The sequence below is a fragment of the Zophobas morio genome, unplaced genomic scaffold (genome assembly GCF_036711695.1).
Source record: "Zophobas morio isolate AGI-343-1 ecotype UQ-CSIRO unplaced genomic scaffold, CSIRO_AGI_Zmor_V1 ptg000024l, whole genome shotgun sequence".
In the NCBI taxonomy this organism is placed as follows: domain Eukaryota; kingdom Metazoa; phylum Arthropoda; class Insecta; order Coleoptera; family Tenebrionidae; genus Zophobas; species Zophobas morio.
In genome coordinates, this window is record NW_026972129.1 from 2,402,655 (window position 1) to 2,426,173 (window position 23,519).

General features: G+C 31.4%; 1 protein-coding gene across 5 annotated transcripts in view; it reads right to left on the minus strand.

Moving 5' to 3' along the window:
• Positions 1-23,519, minus strand: part of LOC135135491 (basic helix-loop-helix ARNT-like protein 1) — a 115,033-nt gene that overhangs the window by 58,384 nt on the left and 33,130 nt on the right. For 3 of the 5 annotated variants that reach the window (XM_064064558.1, XM_064064555.1, XM_064064554.1), the window contains exon 1: positions 19,004-19,247. In XM_064064558.1, the coding sequence (XP_063920628.1) occupies positions 19,004-19,110 (107 nt within the window). In that variant the 5' untranslated portion in view covers positions 19,111-19,247. Of the gene's footprint in view, positions 1-19,003; positions 19,248-19,283; positions 19,372-19,417; positions 19,536-23,519 lie in introns of those variants that run through there. The other 2 variants (XM_064064557.1, XM_064064556.1) reach the window with 2 other exon arrangements.

The following is a 23,519-nucleotide window of genomic DNA, read 5'->3' on the forward strand; positions in this document are numbered from 1 at the left end:
TTATAAATTAAAATATTCCCAAGATTTCAAAGCATTCGGTTTTCTAATTCCTGATTAAATCGATAAAATAAATTCACGCCTTCATTAATTTTTTTGAGTCACCCTGCATATGCAAATCCAAAAATATAATTGGAATGATAAATCACAAGTACAGACTCATCATATTTTGTACATTTTAGATACGATTTATTCGGCAAACTTTTGAGCTGACGTCATCAGTTTTTTGTAGAAGATAACCAAATATATTTTGACTAAAAATTTATTATGCTCTTTATAACCTTAAAACATCTGCAAGATTTCAAAGCATTCGGTTTTGTAGTTCCTGATTAAATAAATAAAATAAATTTACGCATTCATTAATTTTTTTGAGTCACCCTGTATATGCAAATCGAAAAAATTTGAATGGAATGATAAATCACAAGAAGAGACTCACCATATTTTGTACATTTTAGATAGGATTTTTTCAGCAAAATTTTGTGGTGACATCATAAATTTTTTAGGGGGGACGACCAAATGCGTTTTGATCAAAAATTTACCATGCTTATGATAATTTTAAAATATCTTCAAGATTTCGAAGCATTCGGTTTTGTAGTTCCTGAGTAAATCAGTAAAATAAATTTACGCTTTCATTTATTTTCTTGAATCACCCTGTATATGCAAATCCAAAAAATATGAATGGAGTGATAGATCACAAGTACAGACTGATCATATTTTGTACATTTTAGATATGATTTATTCGGCAAATTTTCGAGCTGACGTCATCAAGTTTTTGGAGGGGATAAGCAAATATATTTTGACTAAACATTTATTATGCTCTTTATAACCTTAAAACATCTGCAAGATGTCAGAGCATTCCGTTTTGTAGTTCCTGATTAAATCAATAAAATATATTTACGCATTCATTAATTTTTTTGAGTCACTCTGTATATGCAAATCCAAAAAATATGAATGGAGTGATAAATGACAAGTACAGCCTCATCATATTTTGTACATTTTAGATATGATTTATTCGGCAAACTTTCGAGCTGACGTCATCAAGTTTTTGGAGGGGATAAGCAAATATATTTTGACTAAACATTTATTATGCTCTTTATGACCTTAAAACATCTGCAAGATTTCAGAGCATTCGGTTTTGTAGTTCCTGATTAAATCAATAAAATATATTTACGCATTCATTAATTTTTTTGAGTCACCCTGTATATGCAAATCTAAAAAATATGAATGGAATAATAAATCACAAGTACAAACTTATCATATTTTTTGCATTTTAGATAGGATTTATTCAGCAAAATTTAAGGGTGACGTCATCAATTTTTTTAGGAGGGATGAACAAATACATTTTGAACAAAAGTTTACCATGCTTTATAATAACTTTAAAATTAAATTATAAATTAAAATATTCCCAAGATTTCAAAGCATTCGGTTTTCTAATTCCTGATTAAATCGATAAAATAAATTCACGCCTTCATTAATTTTTTTGAGTCACCCTGCATATGCAAATCCAAAAATATAATTGGAATGATAAATCACAAGTACAGACTCATCATATTTTGTACATTTTAGATACGATTTATTCGGCAAACTTTTGAGCTGACGTCATCAGTTTTTTGTAGAAGATAACCAAATATATTTTGACTAAAAATTTATTATGCTCTTTATAACCTTAAAACATCTGCAAGATTTCAAAGCATTCGGTTTTGTAGTTCCTGATTAAATCAATAAAATAAATTTACGCATTCATTAATTTTTTTGAGTCACCCTGTATATGCAAATCGAAAAAATTTGAATGGAATGATAAATCACAAGAAAAGACTCACCATATTTTGTACATTTTAGATAGGATTTTTTCAGCAAAATTTTGTGGTGACATCATAAATTTTTTAGGGGGGACGACCAAATGCGTTTTGATCAAAAATTTACCATGCTTATGATAATTTTAAAATATCTTCAAGATTTCGAAGCATTCGGTTTTGTAGTTCCTGAGTAAATCAGTAAAATAAATTTACGCTTTCATTTATTTTCTTGAATCACCCTGTATATGCAAATCCAAAAAATATGAATGGAGTGATAGATCACAAGTACAGACTGATCATATTTTGTACATTTTAGATATGATTTATTCGGCAAATTTTCGAGCAAGTTTTTGGAGGGGATAAGCAAATATATTTTGACTAAACATTTATTATGCTCTTTATAACCTTAAAACATCTGCAAGATGTCAGAGCATTCCGTTGTGTAGTTCCTGATTAAATCAATAAAATATATTTACGCATTCATTAATTTTTTTGAGTCACTCTGTATATGCAAATCCAAAAAATATGAATGGAGTGATAAATGACAAGTACAGCCTCATCATATTTTGTACATTTTAGATATGATTTATTCGGCAAACTTTCGAGCTGACGTCATCAAGTTTTTGGAGGGGATAAGCAAATATATTTTGACTAAACATTTATTATGCTCTTTATGACCTTAAAACATCTGCAAGATTTCAGAGCATTCGGTTTTGTAGTTCCTGATTAAATCAATAAAATATATTTACGCATTCATTAATTTTTTTGAGTCACCCTGTATATGCAAATCCAAAAAATATGAATGGAGTGATAGATCACAAGTACAGACTAATCATATTTTGTACATTTTAGATATGATTTATTCCACAAACTTTTGAGCTGACGTCATCAAGTTTTTGGAGGGGATAAGCAAATATTTTTTGACTAAAGATTTATGATGCTCTTTATAGCCTTAAAACATCTGCAACATTTCAAAGCATTCTGGTTAGCAGATTAAAAATTAAATTTCAAAATGTTGTTTTATAATTTTGATTTTTTTTCCAAAAATCTGGACGTTTCGGGTGAAAAGTCGATTCAGAGTTGTAAACTACATGTGTAGGACTATGTTATTTTATACAATTGAAAACCCATTTACTATGTACAATTTTGAAGTGACGTCATCGCATTAGTGGTGGGGATGATTAGACAAATTTTGGTTAGCGTTTTACCATCTACATGATATTCTTAATATAAGTACAAAATTTCACAACAATCGGTCGAGTACTTTCGGAGATTATCTGTCTAATAAAAATCCGGGACAACAGACGGACAGACGGACAGACGGACAGACGGACGGACAGACGGACAGACGGACAGACAGACGGAAATGGAAGACCTATTTCTTCGTCTTCTAGGGGTCATGAAAGATCGAGAAAACGTAAAAGTAGAGAGTCGGCCGACGGACTCGATTACAATACTTCCTTTGCTTACGTTCGGGAAGTAATAACTATATATAAATTGTTCTTTTACATTTAATATAAATAATTGTAATCATTAATCAATAAATCTTTGAAATGTACTTACATTTTACTTCCCGCACTAGTGCGGAAAAGTATCACTTTGCGCACAGGTTAGCGTGCGGAAACCAGTCATTTTCCGCACGCCGTTAGGAAAATATGTAAATTTACGCATTCATTAATTTTTTTGACTCACCTGTATATAATATTTAATTAGGTACGAAATAAAAATTCTAGTCAACTAAGTTTTTGTAAATATAACCTCCAATCTAGTCAAAACAGTACGTGTTAATAGTATGGACCGACTATTGTGAATCGTTTCCTGTATGTCCTAAATTTGATAAAATATTTAGTGCCAAAGTACGTGAAATCATTGACAGACTTCCTAGTTCTAATTGTACAAAGATGTATACGGCTTAAGGGTTCCTAAAATAATAATAATTAAATGCCTGAAGGATATTTTAATATCATCTTTGACAAATTTGATAAATTTGTGTATACAGTCGTCTCTATTTCCAGACTGCCTAAAGATTTCCAAGGTTATCCCTGTATTTAAAAAATTGGTCTAAAGAGTTTAGAGTCGGAAACGTGACGACTGCATGCCTATTATGTTTTTTTTTCGCAGTAGATTTCAAATCATTCGGTTTTGTAGTTCCTGAGTAAACCAATAAAATAAATTTACGCATTCATTTTTTTTTTTGAGTCACCCGGTATATGCAAATCGAAAAAATATGAACGGAATGATAAATCAATCACAAGAAGAGACTCATCATATGCATACTTATGATAATTTTAAAACATCTTCAAGATTTCAAAGCACTCGGTTCTGTAGTTCCCGAGTAAATCAGTAAAATAAATTTACGGATTCATTAATTTTTTTGAGTCACCCTGTATATGCAAATTCAAAAAATATTATTGAAATGATAAATCACGAGAACAAACTCATCATATTTTGTACATTTTAGATAGGATTTATTCGGCAAACTTTTGAGCTGACGACATCAATTTTTTGGGCGGGATAAGTAAATATATTTTGATTAAAATTTTATCATGCTTATCATAACTATCTAAACCATCTGCAAGATTTCAAAGTATTCGGTTCTGCAGATTCAAAATTAAACTGCAAAATGTTGTTTCATAATTTTGATTTTTTTTACAAAAATCTGGTGGGGATGATTAGACAAATTTTGGTTAGCGTTTTACCATCTACATGATATTCCTAATATAAGTATAAAATTTCACAACAATCGGTCCAGTACTTTCGGAGATTATCTGTCTAATAAAAATCCGGGACGGCAGATGGTTTATAGTTATGATAAGCATGATAAAATTTTAATCAAAATATATTTACTTATCCCCTCCAAAAAATTGATGACGTCAGCTCAAAAGTTTGCAGAATAAATCCTATCTAAAATGTACAAAATATGATGAGTTTGTACTCGTGATTTATCATTCCAATCATATTTTTTGGATTTGCAGATACAGGGTGACTCAAAAAAATTAATGAATGTGTGAATTTATTTTATTGGTTTAATCAAGAACTACAAAACTGAATGCTTTGAAATCTTGGAGATATTTTAAAGTTATCATAAGCATGGTAAATTTTTAGTCAAAATGGATTTGCTCATTCCCCCTAAAAAGTTGATGACGTCACCACAAAATTTTCCTAAATGAATCCTATCTAAAATGTACAAAATATGATGGGTCTGTACCTGTGATTTATCATTCCATTAATATTTTTTGAATTCGCATATACAGGGTGACTCAAAAAAATTAATGGATCCGTGAATTTATTTTATTGATTTAATCAGGAACTACAAAACCGAATGCTTTAAAATCTTGGAGATGTCTTAAAGTCATCATAGCCATATTAAATTTTTGGGCAAAATGTATTTACTCATCCCCCCTAAAAAATTGATGACGTCACCTCAAAATTTTCCTAAATAAATCCTATCTTAAATGTGCAAAATATGATGATTCTGTAGTTGTGATTTATCATTCCATTCATATTTTTTGGATTTGCATATACAAGGTGGCTCAAAAAAATTAATGAATGCGTGAATTTATTCTATTGAGTTAATCAGGAACTACAAAACCGAATGCTTTGAAATCTTGGAGATACTTTTAAATTATCATAGGCATATTAAATTTGGAGTCAAAATATATTTGCTCATCCCCCCCTAAAAAATTGATGACGTCACCTCAAAATTTTGCCGAATAAATCCTATCGAAAATGTACAAAATATGATGAGTTTGTACTTGTGATTTATCATTCCAATCTTATTTTTTGGATTTGCATATACAGGATGACTAAAAAAAAATACTGAATGCGTGAATTTATTCTATTGATTTAATCTGGAACTACTAAACCGAATGGTTTGAAATCTTGGGAGATGTTTTAACGTTATCATAGTCATGGTAAATTTTTAGTCAAAATGTATTTGCTCTTCCCTCCTAAAAAATTGATGACGTCACCTCAAAATTTTGCTGAATAAATGCTATCTTAAATGAGCAAGAAAAAAACATAATAAGCATGCAGTCGTCACGTTTCAAACAGCGAGGGAAGTACTGTCTAAACTCTTTAGACCAATTTTTTACACTATGTTTTCCGATGTTGAAACTACTGTGCAAATTTCACTGTTTGTGTACAATAAAATCAACATTCTGTTAAGTGTTGAAGTTGTTAGCACGAGTTGTTGCCATATCCACATGAGCTGTAAAATCCATTTCACACGTGTTGTACACTATACTTTTTCTACGCCTATACTCTTTGGGTTACACAATAAGAAAATATTTAGTACGGTTTAACTAGTCTTTATTGTTAAATTACATAGTTTTTATTCATTATTATTTGTGTGATAATTAAAGTTTAACAGAATGCTATTATGTGATGGTGATAACCCTGGTAACACAAAAAACGAAAACCACAATCACGCGTTTAATTCAGCGTTGAAAACGACCACGCACTTTCGTGCACTTCACATGCATGCTCGGAAACGTCACTTGTAATTTGATCTATGGCGAAAATACTAGTTTAGGTAATAGGCGTAGAAAAATTCTGAGATGACATATTTTTATGATACGTAACGTTAAATCACTGTTCTGTCCGTTTCTGCAACTGTACCCGCTTTGGTCTTTTCAGTGCAGGAAAATCCTGGTTTAGAGATCGTGGATTGATGAAACTCAGAACAACGTTACTACTGCTTTGTACAAAACGAATTAAAATGGAAATGTTTATATAAGAAAAATTTTAACGCTCGGTCATATTATTATTGGACAGCTCGTACGAACTGACCATTACAAACGGTTATCGCACAGTCCAAGGTCAGATCGAGATACCGCCGCACTTATTTTACTGCACATCGGTGGAGCGGCTGTCGCAATTCAATCATGGACCAACAATCCAAGGCTGGTTCCCGCCAGTTTCCATTTTCACAACAACTTTTTAAAGACTACAGTTGTACTACTGGTTTCCTGTGTCCAATATATAAATAAATACAAGTTACATTTTTATGTGTCTACCTTGCGGTAAGTTATGCAAACTTTATCAACCCACACCAGAATTTACCATTTATTTAGTTTATATTTTATATTTTTTTGGCAAATATATATCTTCTCTGTAATACAATTGGATCAATCTCATTGAGTTTTATTTATTTTTGAACGCAATATAAATGATCATTATTTCTTAAGTTACTTTCTATACCTGAAGATCGACTTGTTGCAAGTTTTTAATATAACTAATAACTTCAAAAAACTACGCTGGCAATATTGGAAATTATATTACTTATTATTACTTTACTACTTGATCCGTTTCATTCGAAATGCATATTATTTATTTTTTAATGTATGCCCACTAATTTTTTGTTTAAAACTGAAAAATGTTGGTAAGATTGCTCTACAGGAATTTAGATATTTGCTGTCCTGTCATTTTGACATTTCATATATTCAAATTCTGAAATAATTGTCGTGTGTTAAGAATTTGTCATTCAATTACCAAAAAGGCACAGGCATAATTACGTACTCAGCAGAGAAACGGAAACGACAAGAACTTAATCAAGAAAGTCGCAGTTAACAACTTTATTGAAAAGAATTCAAGCAAGACTATGGAGCCAAAATAATACACAGAGAGCTGGCAGCTAAATTTGGATCAATTTTTACAGTTGCGAAGCCTAATTTTTTGTTTCCGAACAACAGAAAACAGATTTTCTCGTCTGCATAAAAACTGCCCAGTCTATTTAAAAAAGTTTAAGTGCCCATGCCAAAGATACGCGAGAATCAAAAGCTGGACGAAAACATCCTGAAGCAATGAATAATGAATATTTAAAATTCGAATTAAGTAGGAAAATTCAAAGTTACGATGACAAAAAGGAACATTTTATTCATGTTCATTTTATTCATGTATTGTCTATAAATTGTTGAAATCAGTTCCAAAGAAACATGCTGAATTGTTTATAATACATACTTCAATATGTACAATAAAATCAACATTCTGTTAAGTGTTGAAGTTGCACAGTACTATAGTTGCAAATTCTTTCATTTCTTTCAATGTCTTCATAATTAATTAAATAATAGTTGTGCCATAAATGTAGAGCATCAGCTGTCCATTTACTGCAGACACTAGGTTTTTAGTCTACACCAAAAAACACCTTACATCGTCACATCAAACCAGAGAAGTTTCCTGGTTTGGTGACCTTAGCTGCGTGCACCAAAAAATCTGCTCAAGCTGCCATTTTCCCAACATAAAAAGAACCCTTGGTATTTAGAACCCACGAAAGGAACTATACCTTGATGGAAACGCAGGATCTGTCCTCATCTACGTTTCTCACAACATTAACACTAAAATATGTATTATTCTGTACTCACGTTAAGAAACCAATGACAATGGATACTTAGTCTTTGCCATTTCTATTGAAACACCACCTGTTGATTTTGCCTAAAATTTAGCAATTGCCAACAGTTTTCGGTTGGTTGACAACGGCTTTTAGTTAGAAAATTGTGTGAATATGAACGTTGCCAAATTTATGATCAACAAGTGGTGTTTCAATAGAAATGGCAAAGACTATACAAGTTTTTTTTTTTAAAGTCCACCAACGTTGCAATCTATATATATAAAAATGAATGTTTGTCTGTATGTCATCGATGAACTCAAAAACTACTGGACCGATTATTATGAAAATTGGTATATATATATGTATTTTTCCACGGAGAAGGTTTGTATGATATGCTCATTGATGCCACTCGCCACCAGGTGGCCCTGCAGAGTAGCAACTTCTGCCGCGTAGCAACGCGCGCCGGGTACAGGTATAGTCTTTGCCATTTCTATTGAAACACCACCTGTTGATTTGGCCTAAAATTTAGCAATTGCTAACAGTTTTCGGTTGATTGACAAAGGCTTTTAGTTAGAAAATTGTGTGAATATGAACGCTGCCAAATTTATGATCAACAAGTGGTGTTTCAATAGAAATGGCAAAGACTATAGTTTCCTGTAAAAATATAGGCGGCAACGTGGGCTAGTGATTTTTTAGGCAGGAACAAATAAAAAAGAGGTCAGATTTGTCTGCTTCTGTCAAACGTTAAGAGTTGTTTTCCTTTGTAATTATAATACATGTACGATTTGCGGAATAAGTGATTAGAGAAGATTGTGTGTAGCTTCAGCACGTTGATGGTTTAACATTTATAGCGGACTTGAATTTTAACCTAAGAACTCTGGACTGCTTGACCGTACTTATACTTGAATATTGCTCTAAATAAAATGCAGGTGAGGGAAAAATTATCAAAAAATTAAAAATGAGAACAACAAGTACTAGAGACGTCTATTATTTCCAGATCTGACTCATCACCTGCCGAAATTAAAAAATCAGAGTCAGTCGTCTGCATCTTGCACCAAGTTTATAATAATTGGTGGAATGTCTTGAACACTGAACCTGCCCATATATTTGCGCCAATCGTCGCGAATGAGTTGTTCACAGTACTTAATACTATTTCTCCACATTTCAGGAGTGAAACTATTTATTGCTTCAGCCCACAAATTTATAGTTCTGTCTTGGTAAGAGAGGTTCAATTAATTCCCACAGCTGCTTTTTTGTGAAGGTTGATTCAAAACTAATATTATATTTTTTTAGAAAATCTTGCATTATAATTTTATTACTTGAGCGAATAGGGGGTTTCTCAAGGCGGACAGAATGGTAAGGTGGTTGGTTTATCTAACACAACCACAGTTTTGAACCCGTCAAATTCCAAAGCAGGAATTAACTGGTTTTGCACCCATTCTTTGAAGAGTTTTATGGTGGTCTCTATCATTGTTCTTGGACCTTAAGAGCAAACCACATCCATCCAGAAAACCAGAAAAACACCCAGCATGTAACACAGTGAACCTATTACCTTCGGATTTTCTTAGTTTATAACCTAATGTCAGTAAATTATCATCAACCCATGTTTTGATGGGGGGCCCGTTTTTGTAAATCTGTTTCTTCTAAGAAAACAAATTTTACATCAGGGTAGTCTTCTTTGTACCTGAGATAAGTTTTTAGGAATTTTAATTTTAATGTTTTTGATCTCTCAACAAGAATTTTTTTATTGTTTTCTATTATATAGTTGTAACGCATCTTTTTTAATATTTTGTATAATAAAGAGCGAGAACTTGTATACTCTTTTGTTTAGTAAATTTTAGTAATACATATGTCTAAATTAAAATATTCCCTTGACCGTTTATATTTGATAACGAAACTACCACTTTAATAAAGAAACTTTAACATGTTGTCATTGAAGTAGTTTTCCTTTATTTTTGGAAAAAAAAATATGACTTTGCATTTTAATATTTTTCCTACAATTATTCAAGCCAATTCTGAATCAATATCTCAACAGATCGATTAGTACACGTTCTTTCAGGAGCACGCTATTTACAGAAGCGGTAATAATAAATACTACCACATTACAAGCATATCGAACTATTGTTAGTTAAAAAAAAAGTTTGAATTAACTCCGAAAAATGGTATTGGTGAAATTTTTGTCCCCTATCCAAGTCAAAATACGAAAAAAAAAATTTAAGATTACTTAGACAGAACTTCACTCGCCCTTGAAGTACAGTCGAACAAATACGGTTTCTTCGAAAAATGATAAAATTTTATTTTTCCAATTTCTACTAATAAAATGCTCATTTTGTATGTTAAATCTCGCTATTAAAACAATAGTTTAATCGAAAGGATGAATAAAATGTTTATAGCAACACTTTATTCACACTGTCATTAACAACACGAATAAAGTAAAAAAAAACTAAAAATTCGCACTACCACTGAAATGTTCGTTGCTATGGATGTGTGGATATTCAACTAAAATTTGCAACGCTTGATAGTCCACCTCCTGTAAAACAATCCTAATGAAAGTCCAGGAGCATCGTTTGAATTTGACCGTGACGAAAGTACAGGCAGCTTAGGCTTCTTCAAATGTTCATCAAATTAGTAATAGTACAATTAATATTTATGTATATGGATTACCTAAACAATAAATTTTTTGAAAAATTTTGCGAGATTGGAAAAAATCTTGTATGATACACGTGAATAAACGAATTTTATCCACTCAAAAACATTATCACACTCAGCTTCGCCTCGTGTGCTAAACTGTTTTTTCGTTGGGTAAAATTCACTTTTATTCACTTATACCATAAATTTTGCCAACTTTTATTTTTTAATATGGGCTTAGAATAATACATATTTGTTCAATATCCAATTTTTAACACTGGATATTTACTAAGCATGTATATACATATATCCCAGGATATGTGTAGTGCTAAAGTAAAGGTTTGCTATGTGCTATGTTTCAACGTGAAACATTTTAGTAAGGACACGCAGCGGGTCTAGAATCGTTATTTGAACACATGTAAAAATAAAAATTTGAAAATATTGTCTCCCCTAATTATTCTAAAGCAAAACGTTAAATACAAAAATTGTATAGAATTAAAAACTCTATCTAAATCGTTTTTTATTTGTTTTGGTACACCTTAAAATTTAAAAAACTGATCGAAAGTTGTTTAGACAGAACTCCCCCGCCTATGAAGTCCAAATGAAGAAATACAGCTTCTCCGAAAAATTAGTTAATGAATCCGTGTTGATTTTGTTTACCCCAAATATCCCGACTTTTGGAGAAAAAAAATCAAAATTACTAAATTAATATAACAACATTTTGAAATTCTACTTCGAAACTGCAGAGCCGAATGCTGTGAAAACTTGCAAACGTTTTAAGATTATATACGTATAATAATCATGGCAAATCCTTATTCAAATTTTTTTCGTTTATCCCCTCCCAAAAAATTGATGACATCGTCTCAAAATGTTGCCTAATAAATCCTCTCTGAAATATGTAAAACATTATGACTTCATAGTTGTGGTTTATCAATGCACTCAGTTTTTGGAATTACTTATACACGATAACAAAAAAAACTAATGAATGAAACAATCTATTGATTAAATCACAAACTACTCACTCCATTTTCCCCAAAATTTGGGAATATAGTACAATTATTATTAGTATTATACTGCATCTCTCCGAATTCATATAAGTATCCTTACAAAAATGTTGATAACGTCATCACAAAATTTTGTAATGCAAAAACTCACCTGAAACAAACGCGTAACAGGACTTTTTTACCTTTACTTGAAAATTAAAAATTAAATAGTTATCTCACATCTCACTAAACCTGGTTGTTACGCTTAAGCACATAAGCGAAACACAATAAAAACTAGGCAACTAGATGGGATGGGCGGTACTGATGAGATCCAACAAAATCGAAACTGCAGTCTGCAGCTTCCCAACGGGTTGTCTGGCATTCGGTGTGATTAAAACACTTTGCAAAATCTTTATTTTGACTTATAAAAGTTATCACAAACAAATAAAATGCGCAAAATCAAAATTTTCAGTTCGGTCAAAATAATCTTTGACTAATTTTTTATTGATCAATCAAGAACGAGTCACCCCATTTTTTCGAAAAGGTGAGAATTGAATTCTAATGATTACATTCAGAACATTCTGTTCGAGTGTGGCTTAATTAGTAATTTTATTCCTGTGTTTTGAGGCGACAAACTCATTCAAATCAAATAAATTTCTACGTGGGATTTTCCGACGTATAAACAAATACCTGAAGTTAAAGTCTGTTATTATTGCTGAGAGGGTATTTTCCTCGTTGGTTATCTGCTTTAAGTATATTTTACATTGTCCATACTTGTCCAACTTACAAACAATTTATTGTATTGATTAAATGAAGAACGACTCACTGCATTTTTCCGAAAATTTGGGATACAGTACTGCTGTAATTAGTATTACACTGGATATAACCAAATTGATACACGTGTCCTTACAAAGATGTTGATGACGTCATCACAAAATTTTGTAATGGAAAAACTCGCCTGAAACAAACGCGCAGCACATTACTTTAGTTTAACAATACATACATATCTTTTTTTTGACTTATAAAATTCGCAAAATCAAATCTTATAATTTTTCCAAAAAGCTAGATTTGTTCTACCGTATTCCAGGAGCGAGGGAAATTCCGTCGAAATAATCCGTACTTGTGCAATTTGCACAATCACTTGCAATGTGCGCCCTCACGGTGTAAGGGTGGCAGGGGTGTTATTTATGCCGCTGGTTTTTACTTTATAGAGGTTATCAAAACACAAACACCGTAAAATATATTTTTATAATCTTTAAAAGAAGCGGGATTTGTTGGACTTGTACTTCAGAAGAGAGGGAAGTTCTGTCGAAATAAACTTCGACCAATTTTTTTACATTCTATCTGCAGTGGATTGTCACCAACTGAATTACAATGTGTGAAACTTGAAGATCGTGACACCTGTTCTTATAAGAAGTCCTGTTTGGCTAAAGTTCATCAAATGGGATCAACAATTAAACATTTAGAGAATGAATTAAATAATCTAGGAACACATGTTTCCGATAAGATGGAAAATATTTCTACTACAATAACGAAGGTCTCGATTATTATTTGATCTTTACTGAGACTTTGCATCGACGGAGAGAAAAAAAAATGGCCGAAGCTTATTTCGACAGAACTTCCCTCGCTCCAGAAGTATAAGTCGAACAAATCTCGCTTCTTCGAAATATTATAAAATTAGATTTTGCGATGTTTGTCTTGTGATAACACTACCTCGAATTTATTAATAAATTCTGACATTGTCCATGTAATAAACAATCTTGAAAAAAATGTTGTTTCTGATTTTTAAAAACTTGAATCTTTAAAAAATAATTTTAATTCTGAACCGGATGGAATATCAGCATACTGTTTGAAAATGTGTAGCCCATTAGTTACTTTACCTGTAACTATTCTTTTTCAACAATTTTGAAACATTGGTTTATGTCCAATTTGCTGGAAGTCAACATTTATTGTACCGGTTCACAAACCGGGATCAAAAACGGATATTAAAAATTACCGCTCAGTTTGTATTATTTCATCTTTATGTAAGGTTCTCGAATCCATTATATCTGATAAACTTCCCGATACTTATTAAAACATCCTTTGGACTAATCAACATGATTTTATGCCTAAGCGTAGTGCACTGACGGATATTTCAGTTTGGAGAAATTATATTTCAATCTCATTAGACCAAAGTTATCAAGTAAACATTTACACAGATTTTAGTCAACCCTTTGATCGTATCGATATAAATCTTTTACTAATCAAACTTGAATAATATGGCATTGTAGGCAATATACTTTAATGGCTTTAGTCCTATTTATGCAGTAAAACACAGACGGTTCGTATCAATGGACTATGAACTAAAAGTAACTTTGGGAGTTCCTCAAGGTAGTCACTTGGGCTCTATTATTCTTCTTCTTTTCATGAATGACAACTCACATCATTAAGTATTGCCAATTCTTACTCTTTGCCGATGATTTAAAACTGTTCATGTAGGTTCACTCTGAACTACAAGTTTTTGAAATTCATATTGACTTACGAGTAGAATCTTTTGTAAATTGGTGTGATATGAATAACCTACTGACTAATAATTATGATACATATATAATTATCACTTTTCATGAAGGCAAGAATCCAATAAGCGCTCAATACTGTCTATATGATAACGAGATAAAGTAAGTCGATTTGGTTAACAATCTTGGTGTTGTGTTTAAGAAATAAGCACAGTTCTTAAATGAAAATGTGTGAATTTATTAAGCGTCAATGCAAAAATTTTAAAAATATACGAGTTGTAATTATAGTAATTAAGTTGTATTGTGCAATTGTGAGATTATCACTTGAACACTGTCTTTGCCATTTCTACTGAAACACCACCTGTTGATTTTGCTTAAAATTTAGCAATTGGTAACAGCTTTCGGTTTATTAATAAGGGCTTTTAGTTAGAAAATTGTATGAATATGAACGTTGCCAAATTTACGATTAACAAGTGGTGTTTCACTAGAAATGGCAAAGACTATAGTAATCGAGTCCATCGGCCGAATTGCCACGTTCATATTTTCTCCACGTGTGATGACCTCTAGAACTCAGAGTACGAACAAAGTGGTTTCCCGTTTCCGTCTATCTGTCTGTTTAGTGTCTGTATCCATTTTTATTAGACAACTGATCTCCGAAACTACTGGACCGATTGTTATCATATTTCATGGATGGTTAAACGCTAACTAAAATTTGGCTAATCATCCCCACCACCAATGGGGCGGCCTCATCTCCAAAATTTATAATAAAAAGTTTTTTAAAATCTTATAAAATAAGATACGCCTGGGTTTGTGGTATGTGAATCCGTGTCGAATTTTCACCCTAGACATCCGGAATTAAAAAAAAAAAATTCAAAACTAAAAAATTAAGTACATTTTGCAATATAACTTTGAAACTGAAAAACCGATTGCTATGAAATCTTGTAAATACACTGCCAGACAAAAAAACTTGTACACTTGAACTTTTTATGATTACTTGCAACTGGTCGAACATTTGTAAAAAATGTGAAAACAGAAAAAAGTAAAAAAAGTAATAATACTCAACCAAGTGTCCGGGTTGTTTGGTCGGGCAGTGTATCTTAAGGTTATCATAATCTTGGAAAATCGTAACCAAAATTTATTCGTTTATCCCCTCGCAAAGAATTGATGACGTTATCTCAAAATTTTACCGAATAAATCCTATCCAAAATGTGCAAAATGTGATGAGTCTATACTTGTGATTTGTCATTGCAATAAAAGTTTTTAAATTTCTTATACAGGGTGACTCATCAAAATTAATGAATGAGTCAATTTATTTTATTGATTAAATCGGGAATGGCTCACTCCCTTTTCCCGAAAATTTGGGAATATAAGACTTACCATTAGTATTACACTGCATCTATCCAAAGTAAAAATGTTGATGAAGTCATCATAAATTTTGTTAAAAACTTCTTTGGAACGTACGCCCAGCAGTCTTCTTTACAATTCACTTTAACGTTACATACATATCTTTATTTTAACTTATAAGGGTTCTCATAAAATAATAAAATTCGCATAATCAAATTTTATAATTTTTCGAAAAAGCTGAATTTGTTTTAATGGTTTTATTGTATTTCAGGGGCGAAGGAAGTTCTGTCGAAATAACCTTCGATCAATTTTTGTCGTGTTCAATTGAACGTGTAGAAAGAGTGCAAAGGAAGTTTGTGAAGTTTTTACCTTTTAAACTCCACATAAACAAAAATGTGTACACCTGTGAAGAACCGTAAGAGATACTGTGTCTACAATCACTGGAGTCACGACAGAAAAATGCCACCAAAGTTCTTTTCAAATAAGGCTGCCGAATCACCACATAGGTATATTATCAGAAATCAACTCAGACCAAATTAACTATGGCATTCACAGTTTTTTACTAAGATGGTGCGTGTTTTAAATTCTTTACCATCTTTTTTTTTCTTTAAAATTCCTTAAATACAGATCGCTTATACATTTATTAAGTTAGGATAATTAATACAAGAATATATTTTACTTAAGTAGACTAGGTACTAAATATGTTGTGTAGTACATACTTTCAGTTAAACGTTTGTACGATGTTGTGTTTCTTTAATCTCCGAAATTGTCTGTATGGTGTATTTTTGGCAGTAAACTAAACTAAACTAAATTGCTTATATAGTATTGTTATTATGCGTTTTACACCGGACATAAACAAATGCACAATGTGCAAGCATAGCAAGTACGATATAATTAAAAGTGGTATTGCAAGTCTAAGTAAATATACATAAAAAATTAAAAATAATAAATTGATAGAGGTGTCCTTGATAAAATGTTGATCACGTCATAACAAAATTTTGTAATGGAAACATTCACGTGAAACATACACACAGCACGCTTCTTTACCTTTGCTTTAACGTTACATACATTTTTTATTTTAATTTTATAAAAAAAAATGCCGAAGATTATTTCGGCAGAACTTCCCTCGCCCCTGAAGTTGAATAAAACATCCAGCATTTTCCAAAATTTAACAATCTGATTTTGCGAATTTTATTTTTATGAGAACCCCTGTAAGTTGAAATAAACATATGTTTGTAATGTTAAACTAAATACAAAGGGGCGTCCTACGCGTTTATTTCAAGTGAGTTTTCCCATTACAGAATTTTGTGATGAATATTTTTACAAGGACACATATATCAATTTGAATAGATACAGTGTAATACTACAACAATACTGTATTCCCAAATTTTCGCCAGCATGCAGTGTGTCTATCTTGATTTAATTAATAAAATAAATTGCCTTATTCATTACTTTTTTTGAGTCACCTGTATAAGTAATTCTAAAAAACTATGGGTGCATTGATAAACCACAAGCATAGAGTTAATATTTTCCATATTTCAGAGAGCATTGATTCGGCAAAATTTTGAGAAAACGTAATTAGTTATTTTGGAAGGGATAATCGAATAAATTTTGATTTTTTAAATTAATTTTTGATTAACGATTTACCATGATTACGATAACCTTAAAATGTTTACAAGATTTCAGAGCATTCGGTTATGCAGTTTAAAAGTTAAATTGCAAAATGTTATACTATTTTGATTTTTTTTTCCAAAAAAACTGGATTCATAAACTACACGTGTAGAACTATGTTACTTTATACAATTTAAAATCCATTTACTATGTACAATTTTGACGTTATCACTTTTGATGGTGGCGATCAGTAGACAAAGTTTGATTAACGTTTTACTATGTATATGAAATTAATAATACACGCATAAGTTTGACAACAATCGGTACGGTAGTTTTGGAATTATCTGTGTAACAAAAATCTACACACACCGCGGACGGACGGACAGACAGACGGAAAGAGAGATATATTTTTGGTATTCTAGGGATCATGACACATCGAGAAAATATGAAAGTAGCCAGTCACCTGATTTCAATACTTCCTTGCTTAGCTTACGCTCGGGAAGTAAAAATTGTGTTATATTTTTTTTCCAAAAATCTACATGTATAAGGTTAAGAATGGGGTCGGATTATTAAATGGAAGCATTATTTTATACATTTTAAACAAAATTGACTTGACAAAATTTTCTGGTGACGTTTATAAAAATTTTTGGTGGGGATGCTGAAACAAATTTTATTTCAATTTTATCAACTACAGGATAACCTTAAATATGTTTAAATTTTTACACACATTTTACAAGATCGATCCAGTGGTTTCGAAGATTATCCGTCTAATAACGTCAATATCACCAATAGAAGACAAGACGATAGATACATCGAAACAGGAGACCTCTTTTACCTTATCTTATGTTACAATTTATAAAGCTTTATGAACATATTCCACGGATCAAGATGACGACAGTTTATGTAGTGTTCATCCAAAATTTTACACAAATTTAATTGAGAGAAAAATTTACTCTCTTTTGTATCATGTACGAGTGATTGAATGCCGAGATATTTTGAGGAAAAGGAAATAAATTGTAGAGCAGCGTGGCAATTTGTTTAAACTTCTATTCTAACTGCAAGTTACTGTAAATTTGCTAGAAATGTACACGGCAACATTGTACGATAGGTATAATAAACATTAATTAGATGTTTACTTCATACGTTTTGTTCTTTTTAGAATTGGTATAATAAACATCCATTAATTGTTGTTAATAACAATGTTGCCTGGTATTAGAAAAAAATGTGTTCGCGGTGGGTTAAAATGCAGTTTCCATTATCAGCATTACATTTATTTAATTTTAAAATATCTCTAAGCGGTAACAAACTTGTTTATGTCGTTATTGCGCATCAATTCAATTGGTTTGTTACGTTATCTTTGGTGATACAAAGTTGTATATTTGATAGCAGATATCTCGAACATTGCAGAAAAGTTTAAAGAAATTAAACGTTTTCTTAAGTTTGTGGTTTATATATAATAAAATTCTATTTATAAAATACAAATGTCAAAATGCCTGTTTATAGAAACGCAATCGATGCCAGATTGTTACATGTAAACGTAAAAATACTACACATAACACATATTTATTACGAATTTGATATGTTTAAAGTACGTTCCACAATGGAGCATAGTTAGTGACGAAGGCCAATGATAAGCGGAGCTCTCTATTTTAAAGTAAAAACACTAAAGAGATTACGGCAACGTAACAACTAGTCCTCTCCTACAGATTATAAATTGCATTTACATGCCCGGCCGTCCACGGGTTTCCATAAATACATTGTAATGAACTTCGGGTCATAATGATCGCATAATTTAATTAAATGTGCTGGAATCTAACTAACCTGGGAGGATGATCTGCCATAAGGTTATAGGACGGCCCTAGAGGCGGATACCACGGGTTGGACATGCCGGCGATGGGGTTACCGTAGAATTCGCAAGGCGATGACATTTACACGACTGCACCCACAACGCGTTATCGTGCGAGATGTTCCGGATAATGTTTCATATGGAATTATTTGCAACAACAGCCGCACACACGTACACAAACAACTACGTCGTCGTTTGAATCGCGACTGAGTGCGCGGATATAAGCAAGCGTCACAGCGGCGTAACAACACTTACCTTGGCAACAGAGAACCTTCGGGAGAAACGCACGCCTCTGGTGCAGAGTCTTCTTCGGTCTCGCAATCGCCGCTATCCATGTTTTCGCCTGCAACATACGTGAAATCACTGTTTAAGCTGCTTTATTTGAGCACCTGTTTTATTATGCACGCTACAATGCGTTCGTCGTTGGAGAGGTCAGATTTCATTACCGTGACGGATATACACATAACACATTCATAAAAGAATAAACATCCACACGACATTACGTCCATGTTACTCTTCCGATAAAATTAACTGCTGCACTTAACGACGAAACACTCGCGGACGGTAGTTTAGCATATTGTATCCGAGTATTGAATTAATAGCATTACGTAATCAAAATAATGGTGTGTAAGGAAATTTATTTTCAGGTTTACAACATGTACATTATTTTGGGTTGTAACACGTGATACAAAATTAGAAATTACTGTAATAAATTCAATTAATCGCCTAGAATGTCCGCAGAGGCGGTAATTTAAAATTTGAAGACAATTAATATATGTATAATTAAATAATAGTTACGTATGTTTCAAGGGAGTAAAAGTGAGACGTGGAGACACTGGAACACTGCTTCTCACTCCCACTGAAATGCATCATCCCTTCATCGGTTCTCGATTTCAATGCCGAAAGTGTCGAACAAAAGCATCATCATACCTCAGTGTTGAACGATTAATAAGATTTCTTGTAATTTCTAAATTAATATAAAGTTATTTAATCGAAGTTATTGATCATAATCATTTAAGTTATACAATAATAAATAGTATTAACTATTAATATTATTTTTATCCAACTAGTTTGCATTTTTAAACTCAATTTGGATTTGTGGGCATTAAAAATGTAGCAATATCTCATTGACAAGTTTAAAACTCATTAGACAAAAAAATGATAATTATTTAATTAAGTATACCTAAGATATATAAAATCACCAAATGAAATCGTGTGTGGTGGTGGACCGTATTTCTTCGCGGTTTCTTGCTTTCTGTTAATATTGGCTGAACACAATTTGAACAAAGAGGCTCTTCAAACTAACAATACACATAAAAAAAATGCATAATATAGTAAAAAAATTATTATTATTCTGTTGTCACAGTTCAAAAAAAAAAAAAGAAGTCTGTAGTTGTGTTTTATTTCTGTAGATATCAAAAAATTTTTTTTCGTTTGTGTAAGTTAGTAATAAACTTCAATAAATCACCATCGACACAAAAAAAAACGCAAAATCAGTTCTTATAACAATGCACAATGAGTATACATATTATTTTATACGAACATAATAATTAAATTCGCAGTAACTTCAAATTTATTCTTGAAAGTAAATTGTTATTAATTATAATTTAATTTAATTGATATATAGTGCTGACAGTGGATTTTAATAAACTGCTTATAAATGTCGTTTTCTGCACATGCAGGTTAATTTATTGAACATAAAAGCCAATTAGGTATAGTAAAACTATTACAGACAGTAAAATCCCACAATTTGTAACTTCACCTCCAGATTCACTTCGTGTTAATTTATAAAATATTAAAATTATTAACTGACATTTTTTACAGTTTCGTTGGTGACTTCAAATTCACTACCTACATAATGTAAAATTTAAGACTGTGGAAAAAGCACTTTAAATTTATTATATTTATGAGACTCCTTTTTTAGACGTTTTTTTGATGCATGGAAACATTTTAATGAAAAAAAGCCAACGCAAGTTGTAAACTCTGTTTTGTTATGTTACTGCTACACTACAAATAAGAAATATATATATATAGGCTAAGTTAGCTAAAAGAGGGCACCTGGAATAACTTTTTTATTTATGAACCTATGTTAACGGAATTTGGTTTATAAATAAAGAGGAATGTATACCATAATTTCGGACAAAAATGAATTTAAAATGTATACCATATTTTCGGATGGAGGGGTTATATTTTTTAAAATATGTTACGTTTTTGAAATGTTTTGACTTTTTACTCACACGAAATAACTGATGTAATTTCAAGGTTCTTATAATTACTGAACTAAACGTAAATAAGTAAATAATTGTTTTACCTTTTGCATTCTTTTTCAAATATTTTTTGAAATTACTTGAAAGCGTCTTTTTGTAAAATTGATTTTTAGCTAAAATCAACATAAAACAAAAAAAATTGGTCTAAAGAGTTTAGACAGTACTTCCCTCGCTGTCGGAAACTTGACGACTGCATGCCTATTGTGTTTTTTTTCTCATTACATTTTTGTAGTGGGAATTTAAAAAAAAATTGCGATGACGTCATCAACATTTTTGCAAGGACACGTATATCAGTTGGGATAGATGTAGTGTAATACTAAGAATAAAATTATTATATTCTCAAATTTTCGGGAAAATGAATTGGGTCGTTTGAATATTGATTTGTAATAATCAATAAAATAACGAAACAATTTACTCACGTATACCTACGTATCAGAGGCAACTGAAAATCGTGTATGTATAAACATTCTTAATTTAAGATGACAGGCGTAACAGCATACGTGAGAGCCAAACAGAAAAACTGTAAACAAAACGACCGTCGGTTTTATTGCTTCGACTTCCGCTTATTATATAAAACATTGGGTTTTATTTTAATTCTTGACGGTGAAATTCACAATTGGTTGATTATAAACATGTCTATTTCACATTCGCGGAATCAAGTGAACGCATAAAACAAATGCAGGTCTGTAATGTTAAAGTCGATGTAAATAAGCGTGCTACCCTTATGTTTCAACCGAGTTTTTCCTTTAACAAATTTTGTGTCTACCAAATTGGGTTGGTTGGGGTGTAATACTAATAATAAGTGTTGCCTTTAATTTAATCAACAAAATAAATTGACTTCATTAATTTTTTTGAACCACCTCTTAAGAAAATCTAAAAAATATGAATGGAATGATAAATCACAAGTACAAACTCATCATATTTTTTGCATTTTAGATAGGATTTATTCAGCAAAATTTAAGGGTGACGTCATCAATTTTTTTAGGAGGGATGAACAAATACATTTTGAACAAAAGTTTACCATGCTTAAAATAACTTTAAAATATTCCCAAGATTTCAAAGCATTCGGTTTTCTAATTCCTGATTAAATCGATAAAATAAATTCACGCCTTCATTAATTTTTTTGAGTCACCCTGCATATGCAAATCCAAAAATATGAATGGAATGATAAATCACAAGTACAGACTCATCATATTTTGTACATTTTAGATACGATTTATTCGGCAAACTTTTGAGCTGACGTCATCAGTTTTTGTAGAAGATAACCAAATATATTTTGACTAAAAATTTATTATGCTCTTTATAACCTTCAAACATCTGCAAGATTTCAAAGCATTCGGTTTTGTAGTTCCTGATTAAATCAATAAAATAAATTTACGCATTCATTAATTTTTTTGAGTCACCCTGTATATGCAAATCGAAAAAATTTGAATGGAATGATAAATCACAAGAAAAGACTCACCATATTTTGTACATTTTAGATAGGATTTTTTCAGCAAAATTTTGTGGTGACATCATAAATTTTTTAGGGGGGACGACCAAATACGTTTTGATCAAAAATTTACCATGCTTATGATAATTTTAAAATGTCTTCAAGATTTCGAAGCATTCGGTTTTGTAGTTCCTGAGTAAATCAGTAAAATAAATTTACGCTTTCATTTATTTTCTTGAATCACCCTGTATATGCAAATCCAAAAAATATGATTGGAGTGATAGATCACAAGTACAGACTGATCATATTTTGTACATTTTAGATATGATTTATTCGGCAAATTTTCGAGCTGACGTCATCAAGTTCTTGGAGGGGATAAGCAAATATATTTTGACTAAACATTTATTATGCCCTTTATAACCTTAAAACATCTGCAAGGTGTCAGAGCATTCCGTTTTGTAGTTCCTGATTAAATCAATAAAATATATTTACGCATTCATTAATTTTTTTGAGTCACTCTGTATATGCAAATCCAAAAAATATTAATGGAGTGATAAATGACAAGTACAGGCTCATCATATTTTGTACATTTTAGATATGATTTATTCGGCAAACTTTCGAGCTGACGTCATCAAGTTTTTGGAGGGGATAAGCAAATATATTTTGACTAAACATTTATTATGCTCTTTATGACCTTAAATATCTGCAAGATTTCAGAGCATTCGGTTTTGTAGTTCCTGATTAAATCAATAAAATATATTTACGCATTCATTAATTTTTTTGAGTCACCCT